The sequence below is a fragment of the Curcuma longa genome, chromosome 4 (assembly GCF_044706935.1).
Source record: "Curcuma longa cultivar G26 ecotype Majalengka, Jawa Barat chromosome 4, ITB_CL_G26_1.1, whole genome shotgun sequence".
Lineage (NCBI taxonomy): Eukaryota > Viridiplantae > Streptophyta > Magnoliopsida > Zingiberales > Zingiberaceae > Curcuma > Curcuma longa.
This window is the reverse complement of record NC_133864.1, coordinates 10767432-10780208: the sequence shown is the minus strand read 5'-3', so window position 1 is coordinate 10780208 and position 12777 is coordinate 10767432. Positions and strand designations below refer to the sequence as shown.

Genomic DNA, 12777 nt, shown 5'->3' with positions numbered 1-12777 from the left:
AGGGGGTTCTTTTAATATTATGTCAATAATTTTCTGCTATTGTAATCCCAAATAAAAATACAAAAGCAAAACAGGAATCTAGTGGGCCACGTCCACGTGGACGTCATTGATTGGGGATTAGAATTCCTCCGCGATTTAAAAATTGTGGTCTAGTGCTGGAAGATGATTAACAGATTGGAAAGAAACCAAATCGCTACTTCACATTTTGGCGATCGATTGCTGCTCCCAACGCGATTTCAAAGAAAGTAAGTTCCTGTTCCTGTCTTTCTTCGCTTAAAGTTTTGTTTTTTCGCTCTATTTCAGCATTTTCTGTTGGAGATTTGGTTCCCCTTTTTCTGTACCTCCTTTCCGCATTCAGTTCCATGTAATGCTCGAAGAATCGCAGAAAGATTAGTCTTTTTTGCTGTTCCTGTAGGAATCTTCCCTGTTTGGATGGCCTTTGCCCGACGGACGTGGTTAATGCTGCTGGTTTTGGTCGGATGGCTTGGTGTTTCCGGTGGAAGAGGTAAGCTGAACTCTTACCTCTGTTGGGCATTGTGTGTGAAAATTGGTATGCTTCTCTTTACATGTTTTTGATTCAAGACTTGTAATACTTGCTCATGGTGGTGAACAGAAATCGCGATCGAGCATGAAAATAACTACCCTTGCTACAATCAAACTATTGCGAAGATACTTGTGGAATATGCTTCTGCTGTGAGTATCAAAGATTACATGCCAACATATTTAGAAGTTTTCATTTGGAATCTATGCAAGTAAATTCTATGCTTATACACTCAAACATAAAGGTTTGCTGAACTCTCGGTTGTTCTCAAGCTGATCTGTTATGATTATAAGGCTTTTTCTTGGAGTTGATTCCTGTGTTTCACATCCTTACTGCATATCTAACATGTTTGCCAAATAATCCTCCTATTATGGCTTCTTATCACTAGAGAAAGGCAATATGTTTCTTTTGTTGCTATGTAGGAATAACAGATGAGAAAAAAAAGCTTTACACAAATTTAATATTGCAAAAAAAAAAAATCAATGTTGTCGGCCTTATAAATTGGAACTTTGGACTTAGTAATGATTTGGGCATAGAGTGGGAAAGAAAATATGATGTGGCAAAAGGTGACTCGCTCACCCCAAGTGCTCCTCACCGCCGGCTCCACAGCATGATGAAGGGAGTAATTTAAATCACGGTAACTGAACGATCTTTTTAGGTGGAAGAGATTTTATTTCCCAAGGGATTGTTCCCTCGGGGATTCAATCTCTGTTTTCATGTGATAATCTACCATCCAAGTACCAACTCAGTTATGTCCATGGGGGCTTATGCAGTCTTCTTGATGCCATTACAGTGGTTTGTTTGTTTAAGAATTAATATCTAAGTTGACTCAATGACTGTTTATTATTTAGGCTCAGAAAAATTGTGTTTAGTTGTGGAAGAAAAAAGTTTGGCATCCTATAGCTTCCAGTTTAGTAGCTATGCTAATTTTTTAAAGGAAAATTTTCATATTTGTGAATTTTTTGGAGAAAGAACCTTTTAATAAACAAATGTTTCCGAAACATACTGAAAATTTGTTTTTCTTCTTACATGGATACAGATTCGAGACACCATTCAATATATTTCCTTTTAGCCATTGGTCTGCTTGTATTTTGTGTTCATAATTCCTGCAAGTATAAATGCTTTTTGCAGGTTTACATCACAGATCTTACAGCACTTTATACATGGACCTGCTCGAGGTGTAATGATTTGACAGAGGTAAAAGGAACAATCATTTACTGAATCAAAAGTTTGCCTTTCAGCAAAGGTTGTCTTTTTATGATGACCTTTGTAACTTACTCACGAGACTGTCTCCCTACAATAGGGGTTTGAGATGGTAGAGCTGATTGTTGATGTTGAAAACTGCTTACAGGTGCACTTAAACCAAAGTTTTTATGCATGTTAAACCAAACGCAGAAGATTTTCCGTTGTCATTAATATGCAAATTATTTTGTAGGCCTTTGTGGGAGTTGATCATGATCTGAATTCTACCATTATTGCTATCAGAGGCACCAGCGAAAACAGGTAAAATTCACTTTAAATCAATCATCTCTTCAATTTTCCTCTTAACAACACAATAGATATCGAGTGACCAACCATTTATTATAGAATCATAATTTGCAGTTGTGGCACAATGCCTCTTATCCAAAGAATGGCAACTGTTGTCTTCTGTCATTGTTCTCCTACTTTGTCTTGAACCATCAATATCAATTTACTAAGCACAGAGTTTATTGGATATTTGCTCTCCTCACTTTATATATCTCTTAATTACAAAAGAAAAGGAAAATAAGATAAATAAATATTTTCAAATTACTACCTCTCTTGGTGTTTATGGCCATTGGGCATAGTTTGACACTTTGAATTACTGATTGACACAGCATAAAGAATTGGATTCAGGATTTGTTTTGGGTGCAGCTTGATTTGAATTACCCGGGTGTGAAAGATGCAAAGGTATGCTAAATACCAATTTTTACTCTATTCAGTTCTTACAAATCATCACTGTGCTGCCTTTTTTTTGGCTCCATAGGTTCATCACGGGTTTTATCGCGCTTACCATAACACGGCTCTCCGTTATGGGATTACAAGTGCTGTTCAAAGGATTAAGGAATTATATGGAGATATACAGATTATGGTTACGGGACATTCTATGGGAGGGGCTATTGCTTCATTCTGTGCACTTGATCTTAATGTAAGTTCGATGAAAAATTTTGCCCTCAAAATTCTTCAAAAAACTCAAATTATGCACTAATTGTAATTAGCACTGGTTTTCGTGTGGTTACGATGATGCCCACAGCTTCTTATCTGTATTTTTTCTTATAGTTGTTTGTAAACTTGTTTCTAAGAATGGAAATCCTGTGAGGGTACTAATGATATTAACTGAACAATTTTATCTTGCTTATTGTTTTTCTTATTGTGGCAACTAGTCGGAATCTTTATGTAACAGGACTTATAATTGAATCCTTTTCAGGTAAATTATGGAGTAGAACATGTTCAGCTTATGACCTTTGGACAACCTCGAGTAGGGAACCCTGCCTTTGCTGCCTACTTCAGCAAGCAAGTGCCTGATACAATTCGCGTGACTCATGCTAAAGATATAGTACCTCATTTGCCACCATATTATGCTTCTTTCTCGAAAAGAACATACCATCATTTCCCAAGAGAGGTATAATCTTTTCAAACTTTTGCTTCTATCGAGCGTGATGAACCTCTATAAAATGTGTTCCATCTTATTCCTCTTCGGATCATACTCTTTGGAATTATGAATTGTAGCTCTCATAGAACTCTCAGTCAACTAAGCTTCATTTCCATATGCTCGAAAGCCATTAATTTCGACGACAAATCAGGTATGGCTCCATCGCGCTGAAGTGGATGGCCAAGAGTATATAGAAGAGAAGATCTGTGATGGCTCTGGAGAAGACCCAACTTGCAGCAGGTATTCTGCACCTTCTTTCCTTCAGTGTACCATTACATCAATGCTCATGCTTCATCGTCGAATAGGTCCGTCTACGGGACGAGTCTAGCTGATCACCTCGAGTATTATGGTGTCGACCTCGAAGCCGATGCTTGGGGCTCTTGTAGGGCTCTTGTGGATGCTAGTGTCTCACAATACTATCTAGAGTACAATGGCAGCATAATCTTATGGAGGGAACCCACTACTCTACATTCTAAAATAGTTTCACCTCGATCGGTTGGTAGTTCTCTATAGAGTTAGTTCCTTGTGAGTTTGCATCGAAAAACTGCCCGTAGAAGAATACTTTGCGATTGCTATTTGCCTGTAAATACTAGACACAATCTTACGTGTAGTCTGTGTGTGATCTTTGGTGGATGATGAATTGAATTAGCATCCAAATTGTATCAATTATGAACTATTTTATGAGTAGATTGTCATAATTAACAAAACTATTTGAGTAACGAAGGAAACTAATACGAGGGAATGCAACACCATCACTTCATGACCGAATTATCTTTTTTTCATACAACATCAAGATTGAACTGTTAAATTATTCAAAAGCAAAACTCAAAAGGATGTCTTTTTTCGTTTTTGATTTATTATCAAAATGATATTCCATCATACATATGTACATTTTATTTCTAAAATTGTCCTCATTTTTTATGCTATTGTAACAGTAATAATATCATAATTACTATGATCTCGTAACTGTTACATAATTATAGCAGTTACGATTATGTAGTTGTTACAATTATGTAGTTATAGTAATTATTATCTTTACAGCTGCTATAATATAATATTGATTAGGTGACTAATATTGATTAGTGTTGACTAAAGATGAAGTATCATATCATAAGTTATGAATTGTAATTATTATAATATAATATTATTAATATTGATTAAAGTTGAAGTGTTATTATAATATAATATTCGATGTTAATTAGAGATGAAATGTTACTACATAGTTTATTAGTGTTAAAGTCCCCGTCCCCGGCGCAATGGTGCAACGGTAGGACATCCGGATTGTAACTCAGGGACCCGCGGTTCGATCCCTAGCTACGGCGTATTTGCAGGAATTTTCCTCCAAATGGGGAACGCAATCAAAAGGATGCTGGGCATCTGGATTGGCCGCCGTATGCGCTTCTCGATTTACCCTGGTGGTCGATGGGAAACTTCCGTGGGACCGGACCGACCACCCCCAGAGATGTGGCTACTGGGATTATCATTAGTGTTAAAGTCCCCGGGGCAATGGTGCAACGGTATGACATCCGGGTTGTGACCCAGGGACCCGCGATTCGATCCCCAGCTACGGCGTATTTGTAAGAATTTTCTTCCAAATGGGGAACGCAATCAAAGGATGCTGGGCATCTGGATTGGCCGTTGTATGCGCTTTTCGATTTACCTTGGTGGTCGGTGGGAGATGCAATCAAAGGATGCTGGGCATCTGGATTGGCCGCTGTATGCGCTTCTCGATTTACCCTGGTGGTCAGTGGGAAACTTCCGTGGGACCGAACCGGCCACTCCCAAGGATTGAGTCCATGAGACTGACTTGGATGCAATCAAAGGATGCTGGACATCTGGATTGGCCGCTGTATGCGCTTCTCGATTTATCCTGGTGGTCGGTGAGAAACTTCCGTGGGATCGGACCGACCACCCAGGGATTGAGTCCATGAGACTAATTTGGATTTAAAAAAAATTAAGACAATTTCAAAAAATAAATGTATAAAGGTGGAATGATAGTTGATAATAAATAAAAAAAATATCTTTTTTACCATTCCTATTATTTTAATTTTCGCCCAATAAATTTGTCAAAAGAAATCTTTTTCAAATTTACTATTTTAAAGTATTTAATAAAATTTATTTTTTACCAATTTCAAATTTCTATTATTATTTTTTAATTTATTATTATAATTATTTTTTTAATAGATCATATCACACATCGCTTCGCCACCATTTTGCCTATTCTCAACCGCGGGACACCGTACCGCCTCTTCTAGGGTTTCTGCGTGATTGAGCCATTTAAATAACGCAGCAATTCGGATAGACGTCTCCGGAAGCGGCGGCTGTACTCGTTCGGAAGATGAGTCGCGGTGGATCGGCGGTGGCCGGTGCGAAGGGAGGGAAGAAGAAGGGCTCCACCTTTGTCATCGACTGCGCGAAGCCGGTGGAGGACAAGATCATGGACATCGCCTCCCTGGAGAAGTTCCTCCAGGAACGCATCAAGGTGAACGGAGGCAAGGCCGGCGCCCTTGGCGACGCCGTCACCATTAGCCGTGACAAGAGCAAGGTCACCGTCACCTCTGAAGGGCCCTTCTCCAAGCGGTAACGATTATTCACATCTTACTTTTCCTTTATGTTGAATCTCATACATTGATCATGGTGATCTCCGTTCAACTTCGGCGGCTTAGCTGGTCGTGTCTATTGTCCGAATGTTTTTACAAAGAAGTTGCTCCTTATCAGGTGCCATTGGCTTTGAATCTTAGATCACATTTTGTTAGGTAATCCTTTAAATGCTAAGTTATCAAAATTATGTATGTTAGCATCTTGTCTAACATAGCTAGAAGGATGATAAGATGAAGAAATCTTGCAGGTTTATGTTTTTTTTTCTGATTTGAAATGGATAAACTTCAGGTATTCACTCCTATAGTTAGCTTATTGAATGGATTAACAGAAGTCTCATGATTAAAGAAGATAAGTGGATCACATAGCTTGCAGGCCTCAATTCATCCTTTGTAAAAGAACGTAGAACAAATACAGATACTGAATTGTTGTTTATAAAACTTCGAGGCTCTTATATGTTGTTTATAGGAACAGATTGAAGACCTGAACATTATATTGGATTAAGATTTTTGGCTTCTAAAGATATGACTGTGAATTTATACATAAATTGAGTTCATATCTAGGAGTAAAACTTGCTTTTTTATCTTCTTTTGACTTACTTTTTAATGAAATGATGGCATGTTTTGGCATATCCTTAACAATATTTTCTATGTATTTGTACTCTGAAATAATAGTTGCTCGGTTAGTTCTGGGTGCAAACAGCAGGATTCAATGAGTAAAAGTCACCAGACAGGAGGGAAAATTTTTCTATGTTTGCATAGACTTTCCTCCTCTCGATTGCTTTTTTTTTTATTTTTGTGCTTGTTTCGTCTTAGTTATCATAGAATTTCTTGAAACTATGATTTATACTCCATTCTATTTCTTGGGAGGTTTGAGGAGGGGAAATAGTGAGGAAGACCTAAAATGCATATTCTTGTGTAACATTTTGTTAAATTTTAAGCAATTATCATATAAGCCTGAGCACTTTGAAGCTTTTGGTTTGGGGATGTTTCACAATTTACAATTTACAGTTAGAATTGCTGTAAACTAATCAAACATGTAAAAAAGGCTTCTTGCATCACTTTGTCAATTGCCTTTGTGATTGTAAATCTCTTTACTCATCACTCTAATTTCACCATCTTTATTCTTCAGACCTCCATCTAGTTTTCATCATCAGCTTAAACCCCTTTTGCATTTACCTCTGATCTTACAGATACTTGAAGTACCTAACAAAGAAGTACCTGAAGAAACACAATGTGCGCGACTGGCTGCGAGTCATTGCTTCGAACAAGGACCGCAATGTTTACGAACTGCGGTACTTCAACATCGCAGAGAACGAGGGGGAGGAGGAAGATTAATCTGCCATGCTACCTTTGTGCAAGGTGCATTGTTAGGGTTTATTTTTGATAATGTAGTATGCTTCTTGTTTGGTACTGTTTGTTTGAATGAATGCTTATTATTTCCAGTTGACTTCTTTATGTGTGAGGTTGTTTAGGTCAAAGATATTCTTCAATGCTATGCTTTTGGGGAAATGATCTAATAAATTTTATGTGATAAGTTTTGAAATATATATATATATATATTTGAATTGGGATGTGTATTTTTTGATCCTTTTTCTTTCCTTTATCAGAAGGTAAACACAAGCTGTTTATATATATATATTTTCTTTTTAAAATTTTTAGTTGTATTTTATAAAAATTGCTAGCAGTTAATAATTTTAAGTATTTAATAATATTAAGTAAAATTGTAATTTAATTGATTTAAAAAGGATTTTTATAATTTTAAAAATAATTAAAAGCGTAAATATTAAAAAAATGGGTTAAACAAATTTGGTTTTATAAAATTTTCTTTTAAACTTGTTCATTAATGATATATAGTAATTTCTAAAATTTTATAATTTTAAAATATTGATAATATCTTTAAAATAAAAAAATAATATAAGTTCATGTATTTTATCTAAATTATAAAAAAATGTAAACTTAACGTGAAATCTATAACATTTTTAATAAATAAATAAATAAGATGAATAAACTTAAACACAGTAACCTCATGTACCCGCCTCGGAGACGGCATCATTGGCTTTCCCTTTGCATGTTCTGCCCCAGCACGCTGCCGGTTCTCTCGCGGGATACGGTCGCAGAATTAGGGTTTAAGTTTTAGGAAAAGGAAAGGAACCGGATTCGGAGATCCATGGGGAATCCGGAGCTGGTTCTCTTCAATTCAATGTCGAAGCAGAAGGAAGCGTTCAAGCCTCTGGTCGAAGGACAAGTCTCCAGGTAAGTCTGCAGCATCACGCCTTACGATTACAGCCATATTGGCCATGCTCGCGCTTATGTCGCCTTCGACGTCCTTTACAATACAGGTGATTTCTGAAAATAAATTCTAAATTTGTTTGTCTTAAAATGGCTGGTTAGTTACTTATAAACATAAATTCTAAATTTGGTTTAGACAAAACCTAAAAGTATACTAATATAACTATTATATAACAACAGTGCCTTCTCCTAAGCAAGGCTTGGAGTTTTCGAGACTCGAAAACAAACTTAGGTTACCCTCATGCCATCACTATGATGTTTCTCTCCCCATATTCTTAAAATTTATGTTTTTCTTTTAATCTGTCCCCTTTTGACTGATATCTTCTTCCTGATGCTTTACATCTTTCTTCTATCTCTTTTGTTCCTGCTTACACCAAGTAGCCATCATAACAGTCGACCATATTTCAGCAAATTTGAGTGAGTATAAATTCTTGTAACAAGGATAGTGATGCATGTTTTGTAAGACATCATGTTATGTAATATCATGATGTAACAAGGATAGTGATACACTTCTTGCTCTGAGGTAATTGCTATTTTATTTTATTTTTTCGCTGGAGTTCAATTGCTTGCAGTTTCGACAGCTATGAGAATTCTCTTGATTCAACAGATCTTAAAAGATAAAGCACTATTTAGAGTTGGGATAACTGAGGAACAAATACAGCAGCTCATCGAGAAAGAAACCTAGTGAGGAAAAACAAGGAGTCCGAGATCTCGGACAATATAAGAAAAGACCTTTCCGTCAAGGGCATCGCTCTAATGAATGAATCAAAAGGGAGCATTTGGAGACCTTGTGAACCAGAGGAAGATGCAGCCCTAATGCTCTCTAATTGCAGTATCAAATGCTGACATTAGTAGAATGCCGAGTTCCAATATTATGATTGAGCTGCAACATGAATTGTTCCTTGTATTCTCCATTCAAATGTGAGAAATGATCATAGTTTTTGTATCACTAATGCTATATTTTTACTTTTTTTTTCCTACAAACATTAAACATGGTGGTGGTTCTGCTGTTGCTGAAATGAGTTCTACACAATGCTAGTAATTTCACTTTGAGATTGAAAATGAGAAGCAACTGAATTAGTAATATATAGCAGCATTCAGTTTATATAATATAAAATTTTCAAATAAAGCATTTTCATTTGAAGGTAAAGATAGGCCACACCCATAATTGCTCTTTAAAGTAGATTCACTGCCTCAACGGCCCTCCTAGAGTCGGCCCACAGGTATGGAAAAAGGTTCATTCAAGTAACCGTTAAGCACATGACGGGCCATGCAGGTCATCACCTCCTGAGAATAGATCCCTAACCATTACACCAATAATACCATGTGTGTCTGTGCTACGCCATGGGGCACCATAATTGCTCTTTAAACATTCATTTAAGAATGAGATAAAAGGAACACAATTTTTTCCTTACCTAAGTGGTACAATTGATTTGGGCCAAGAACCAGCACAAAAAAGTTTAAGCCCAACAAACTCATGCCATGCCAGCCCATGCATCTGATCCATCCTAAATCCCTAATTAAGTTCCACGATCAGATCAACCCAAGTATATCACAGTGCATAAGTATCTTCCTTCTGAAAAAAAAAATTAATCCAGTTCCTTTTGAAAAAAAAAAAATTAATCCAGATCATAATTCCTGACTCCGCCCCATTGGGCCCATGCATCAGCCCATGACAACCCTAGACCATAATATGTCGAGGAAAAAATGATTTGCAAATCACACAGACAGTTCATCAATCACGACAGTAAGAATATTGACAGGAAAACAAGTTTTTCTTATCTCAGTGACTTGTTGGTCTGGTTTATGCCCTAGTAAGATCACATCCAGCAGCCGCTACCAGTTTTCTAGAGAAATAAATTCTTAAATTTGCCATTCGCGAGCTGGCATAACCCATTGTAAGCTGACGAATCTGAGAAGAACAAGAACTTGTTCAGTGATGGAAAAGTAGCAGGAGATATTATGTTGCACATATGAAGGGTAAAAACATGCTCTGATTGAATAAACATAGGATGATATTCTGCATTTCATAACTACAAGAAAGAAAAAAAATTATAAGATGAGGATTCGGAATTTGTATATGTTCATCAAACTGCACTCGAGCAAGAAGCTAAGCTCTCAAGGTAAGGCATTGCTAGAATGCCTTTAATCTTGTAATGGGAACCATTTTAAATCGGTATTGATAAGCCGAAGTGTTTAGTCGGTGCCTAAGAATGTCTCAGGGATCAGAAAGAGTGCTTGAGCATGGAAGATTATATTACATTGTTTTTTATAACATAAATTTTATTATCAATCTTTCAACAGACATGGTCATTAAGGAATCATAGCATAATTATAAAAACCAAATTGTTCTTAGTTTGCATATCCAACATCCTTTTATTTGAAGAACTTAACTCCTCAAATATATTAAAATTAGAATGTCCAAATACGATAATACTTTGCTTCAAACAAGACATGTAGCAGACTTGTAGACCCTTGAGTAACTTGTTAATTCATACAGGATTTTTTAGCTGTCATGACGTCTTACATGTGAGATAAAGCCGTCTAATTTTGAATTTTCTGTAAACTAATACAGATTGAGGAAAAACTGCATTTTTAATCAAGAGTTTTTTTTATTCTGTGTAAGCCAAGATCCTTTCAGGTATGTACATTTCTAGGAAGAAAAAGTAATGCTTAGGACTAATTATGATAGATGAAACTATTATAGGTGGCATTCTAGATCAAAATTAATTAAGGTTACTCCTAATCAAACATCTTTTAAGTATAAACAAACAAACAAAAAAGAGTGGAGTTCAAAATTTACCAAAATTTTCACCGAAATCAGTGCATATTTCAGCTCGAATTGATTGGTTGCTGTCAGCAATGCCAATGACCTCAACATAACGGGACAGGGGAAAGGCCTGAGAGCCCTTAACAGTTAGCTGTTGCCCATCAGTTGATTTGCCAACAATAACTCCAGCATCATTTCGCAAGACTTGAATGACAGCCCGGACTCTTCGACCAAGGTACATTTTCAGAATCTCTGAGTTGACAAAAACAGCAGGACTAGATGTATCCATACTCTGTACAATCATGCATAGAAATTTAAAAAGCTGCTGGGAATTATACACGTAAAACATATTTTCTAGATACCAATTATTAAATTAAGGTGACTCAAACAAATAACGAAGACTAAATTTATATATTTAACAGATACTACAAGCATGATTATACAATAGAATCTCCAACATGAAGGTGGCTATATACTGTGACAACATATAAACAAAGTAATAAACTTATATTTTGGTCAGAAAACATAGTGTGCATACGGAAGCCAAGATAAAGTATTTTTCACATAATATGTTGTTTTGTTTTGACATTGCATACAACTAGTCACGAACGATTATTCTTGCCTTGATCATCAAACTGTAGAGAAAAATTAATAATGGAACCACATTGCCCTCAATTTATCTCATTAAATGTTTTTCTGTGATCAAACATGTGATTTTGTCAGGTAGGAGAGGTAGCAGCTGACCTGACCACGCCTAGGTGCAACCTAGCAGAGATCACCAGACAGACAAGCAAGTGTGCACAAGCAAATACAACCAAACATCATGATCCAACAGTTAGTCAAGCAGTTGGCGTGGGCTCAAGAGGTTGCTTAACTACCAATGCCCCCTTGAATTTGACCATAAAATCATGTAAACCACAGAGAAGACATAATGCAAGGAAAAAGTCTCAACATGGTGTTTAAGGTAACCTTGCTGACCATCAAACTAAGCAGATCACGATTGAAAGGTACTCGTTTTTTCCTGCTTCTTGCAATTTGTTAAATAAGAACACAGCGAATGACCCAATCAAAAAATAGATGACGCAAGAAAAATCTCAAATCAAGCCGTCAAGAAAGGGTATGTTCAGAATACAATTTCTACATGTCCCCCCAAAAATCCCAACAAGTAGAAAAGAAATGCACTCTCATAAACTGTTAGTGGCGAACATAAAAGATTAGACTAGTTAGAAAGGAGAAGAATCCAAGGGATAATCGAGTTTGAAGTTGCTCTATCGTCTCGCAGACAGCCACTAAAAGGCAGGAACCAAACCGATCTACAGGACTATACATAGGGACATGAGAATGGTTTAAAAGATGATGAAGCGTATCGCACATGCGCAGATTTGCGAAGAAAACAAATCGATCAAGTAAAACCTAAACATAACGACCGATCCACTCCAATCTCCCAGCGACGACCACAATAGTGAAAAGGCAAACAAAACCAACATCAGATCAAAGAGATGCAATAGGAAAGAGTAGATCTACGTAGAGGGTTAGGGTTTTCACCTTTCCACAGCGCCTCAGGATTCGTCCTCTTTTCTCGGAGACGGCCAGTGAGGGGAGCGAGTGGCAGAAGCCGAAGGGCTTGCAGCGCTTTTATAGGCCCTCGCTCCGTCGCTCGCCCAGGCCGTGGGTCCACTTGCGTTATGTGATGAACGGGCCCCCGCGTAGAAAATAACGTGCGACCTGAAGTATCAGCCGTTGGATCTCATCGGAGGGCAGAGCAGCGGTGCAGGCTACTTTATTAGCAAAGTTAGGCATGGTAGTCCACTGCTATTGGCTGCAATGGCGGGGCCCAACTTGACTCGCCAATGGGAATGCCCATTTCATCTAAATACATTTTCCCCCAGAAATTTACAAAATATTT

The 12777-nt window shown here is 37.1% G+C and overlaps 3 protein-coding genes across 3 annotated transcripts; 2 read left to right on the top strand and 1 right to left on the bottom strand.

Moving 5' to 3' along the window:
* The first annotated feature begins 184 nt into the window (after window positions 1-184).
* On the top strand, window positions 185-3878 carry LOC141826611 (lipase-like). The gene is made up of 11 exons (XM_074713869.1): window positions 185-245; window positions 416-505; window positions 614-693; window positions 1673-1738; window positions 1845-1892; window positions 1977-2044; window positions 2398-2470; window positions 2547-2708; window positions 2988-3182; window positions 3364-3452; window positions 3518-3878. The coding sequence occupies exons 2-11, from the start codon at window positions 433-435 to the stop codon at window positions 3723-3725; spliced, it is 1062 nt and encodes a 353-aa protein (XP_074569970.1). The 5' UTR covers window positions 185-245; window positions 416-432; the 3' UTR covers window positions 3726-3878.
* Window positions 3879-5510: 1632 nt separating this feature from the next.
* Window positions 5511-7346, top strand: LOC141826885 (large ribosomal subunit protein eL22z-like). Its single transcript, XM_074714205.1, has 2 exons — window positions 5511-5792; window positions 7003-7346. The coding sequence occupies exons 1-2, from the start codon at window positions 5551-5553 to the stop codon at window positions 7145-7147; spliced, it is 387 nt and encodes a 128-aa protein (XP_074570306.1). The 5' UTR covers window positions 5511-5550; the 3' UTR covers window positions 7148-7346.
* Window positions 7347-9653: 2307 nt separating this feature from the next.
* On the bottom strand, window positions 9654-12516 carry LOC141828274 (replication protein A 14 kDa subunit-like). The gene is made up of 3 exons (XM_074715670.1): window positions 12417-12516; window positions 10905-11163; window positions 9654-10013 (listed from the first exon to the last, which is right to left on the bottom strand). The coding sequence occupies exons 2-3, from the start codon at window positions 11158-11160 to the stop codon at window positions 9949-9951; spliced, it is 321 nt and encodes a 106-aa protein (XP_074571771.1). The 5' UTR covers window positions 11161-11163; window positions 12417-12516; the 3' UTR covers window positions 9654-9948.
* Between the last annotated feature and the right edge of the window lie 261 nt (window positions 12517-12777).

Excerpts from the sequence above, each read along its gene's own strand:
- LOC141826611 (XM_074713869.1), top strand. The coding sequence starts at position 433 with ATGGCCTTTGCCCGACGGACGTGGTTAATGCTGCTGGTTTTGGTCGGA. Across the intron at positions 3,183-3,363 it reads ACCATCATTTCCCAAGAGAG|GTATGGCTCCATCGCGCTGA; the intron begins GTATAATCTTTT and ends ACGACAAATCAG. Across the intron at positions 3,453-3,517 it reads GAAGACCCAACTTGCAGCAG|GTCCGTCTACGGGACGAGTC; the intron begins GTATTCTGCACC and ends ATCGTCGAATAG.
- LOC141826885 (XM_074714205.1), top strand. The coding sequence starts at position 5,551 with ATGAGTCGCGGTGGATCGGCGGTGGCCGGTGCGAAGGGAGGGAAGAAG. Across the intron at positions 5,793-7,002 it reads GAAGGGCCCTTCTCCAAGCG|ATACTTGAAGTACCTAACAA; the intron begins GTAACGATTATT and ends CTGATCTTACAG.
- LOC141828274 (XM_074715670.1), bottom strand. The coding sequence starts at position 11,160 with ATGGATACATCTAGTCCTGCTGTTTTTGTCAACTCAGAGATTCTGAAA. Across the intron at positions 10,014-10,904 it reads TGATTTCGGTGAAAATTTTG|ATTCGTCAGCTTACAATGGG; the intron begins GTAAATTTTGAA and ends TGTTCTTCTCAG.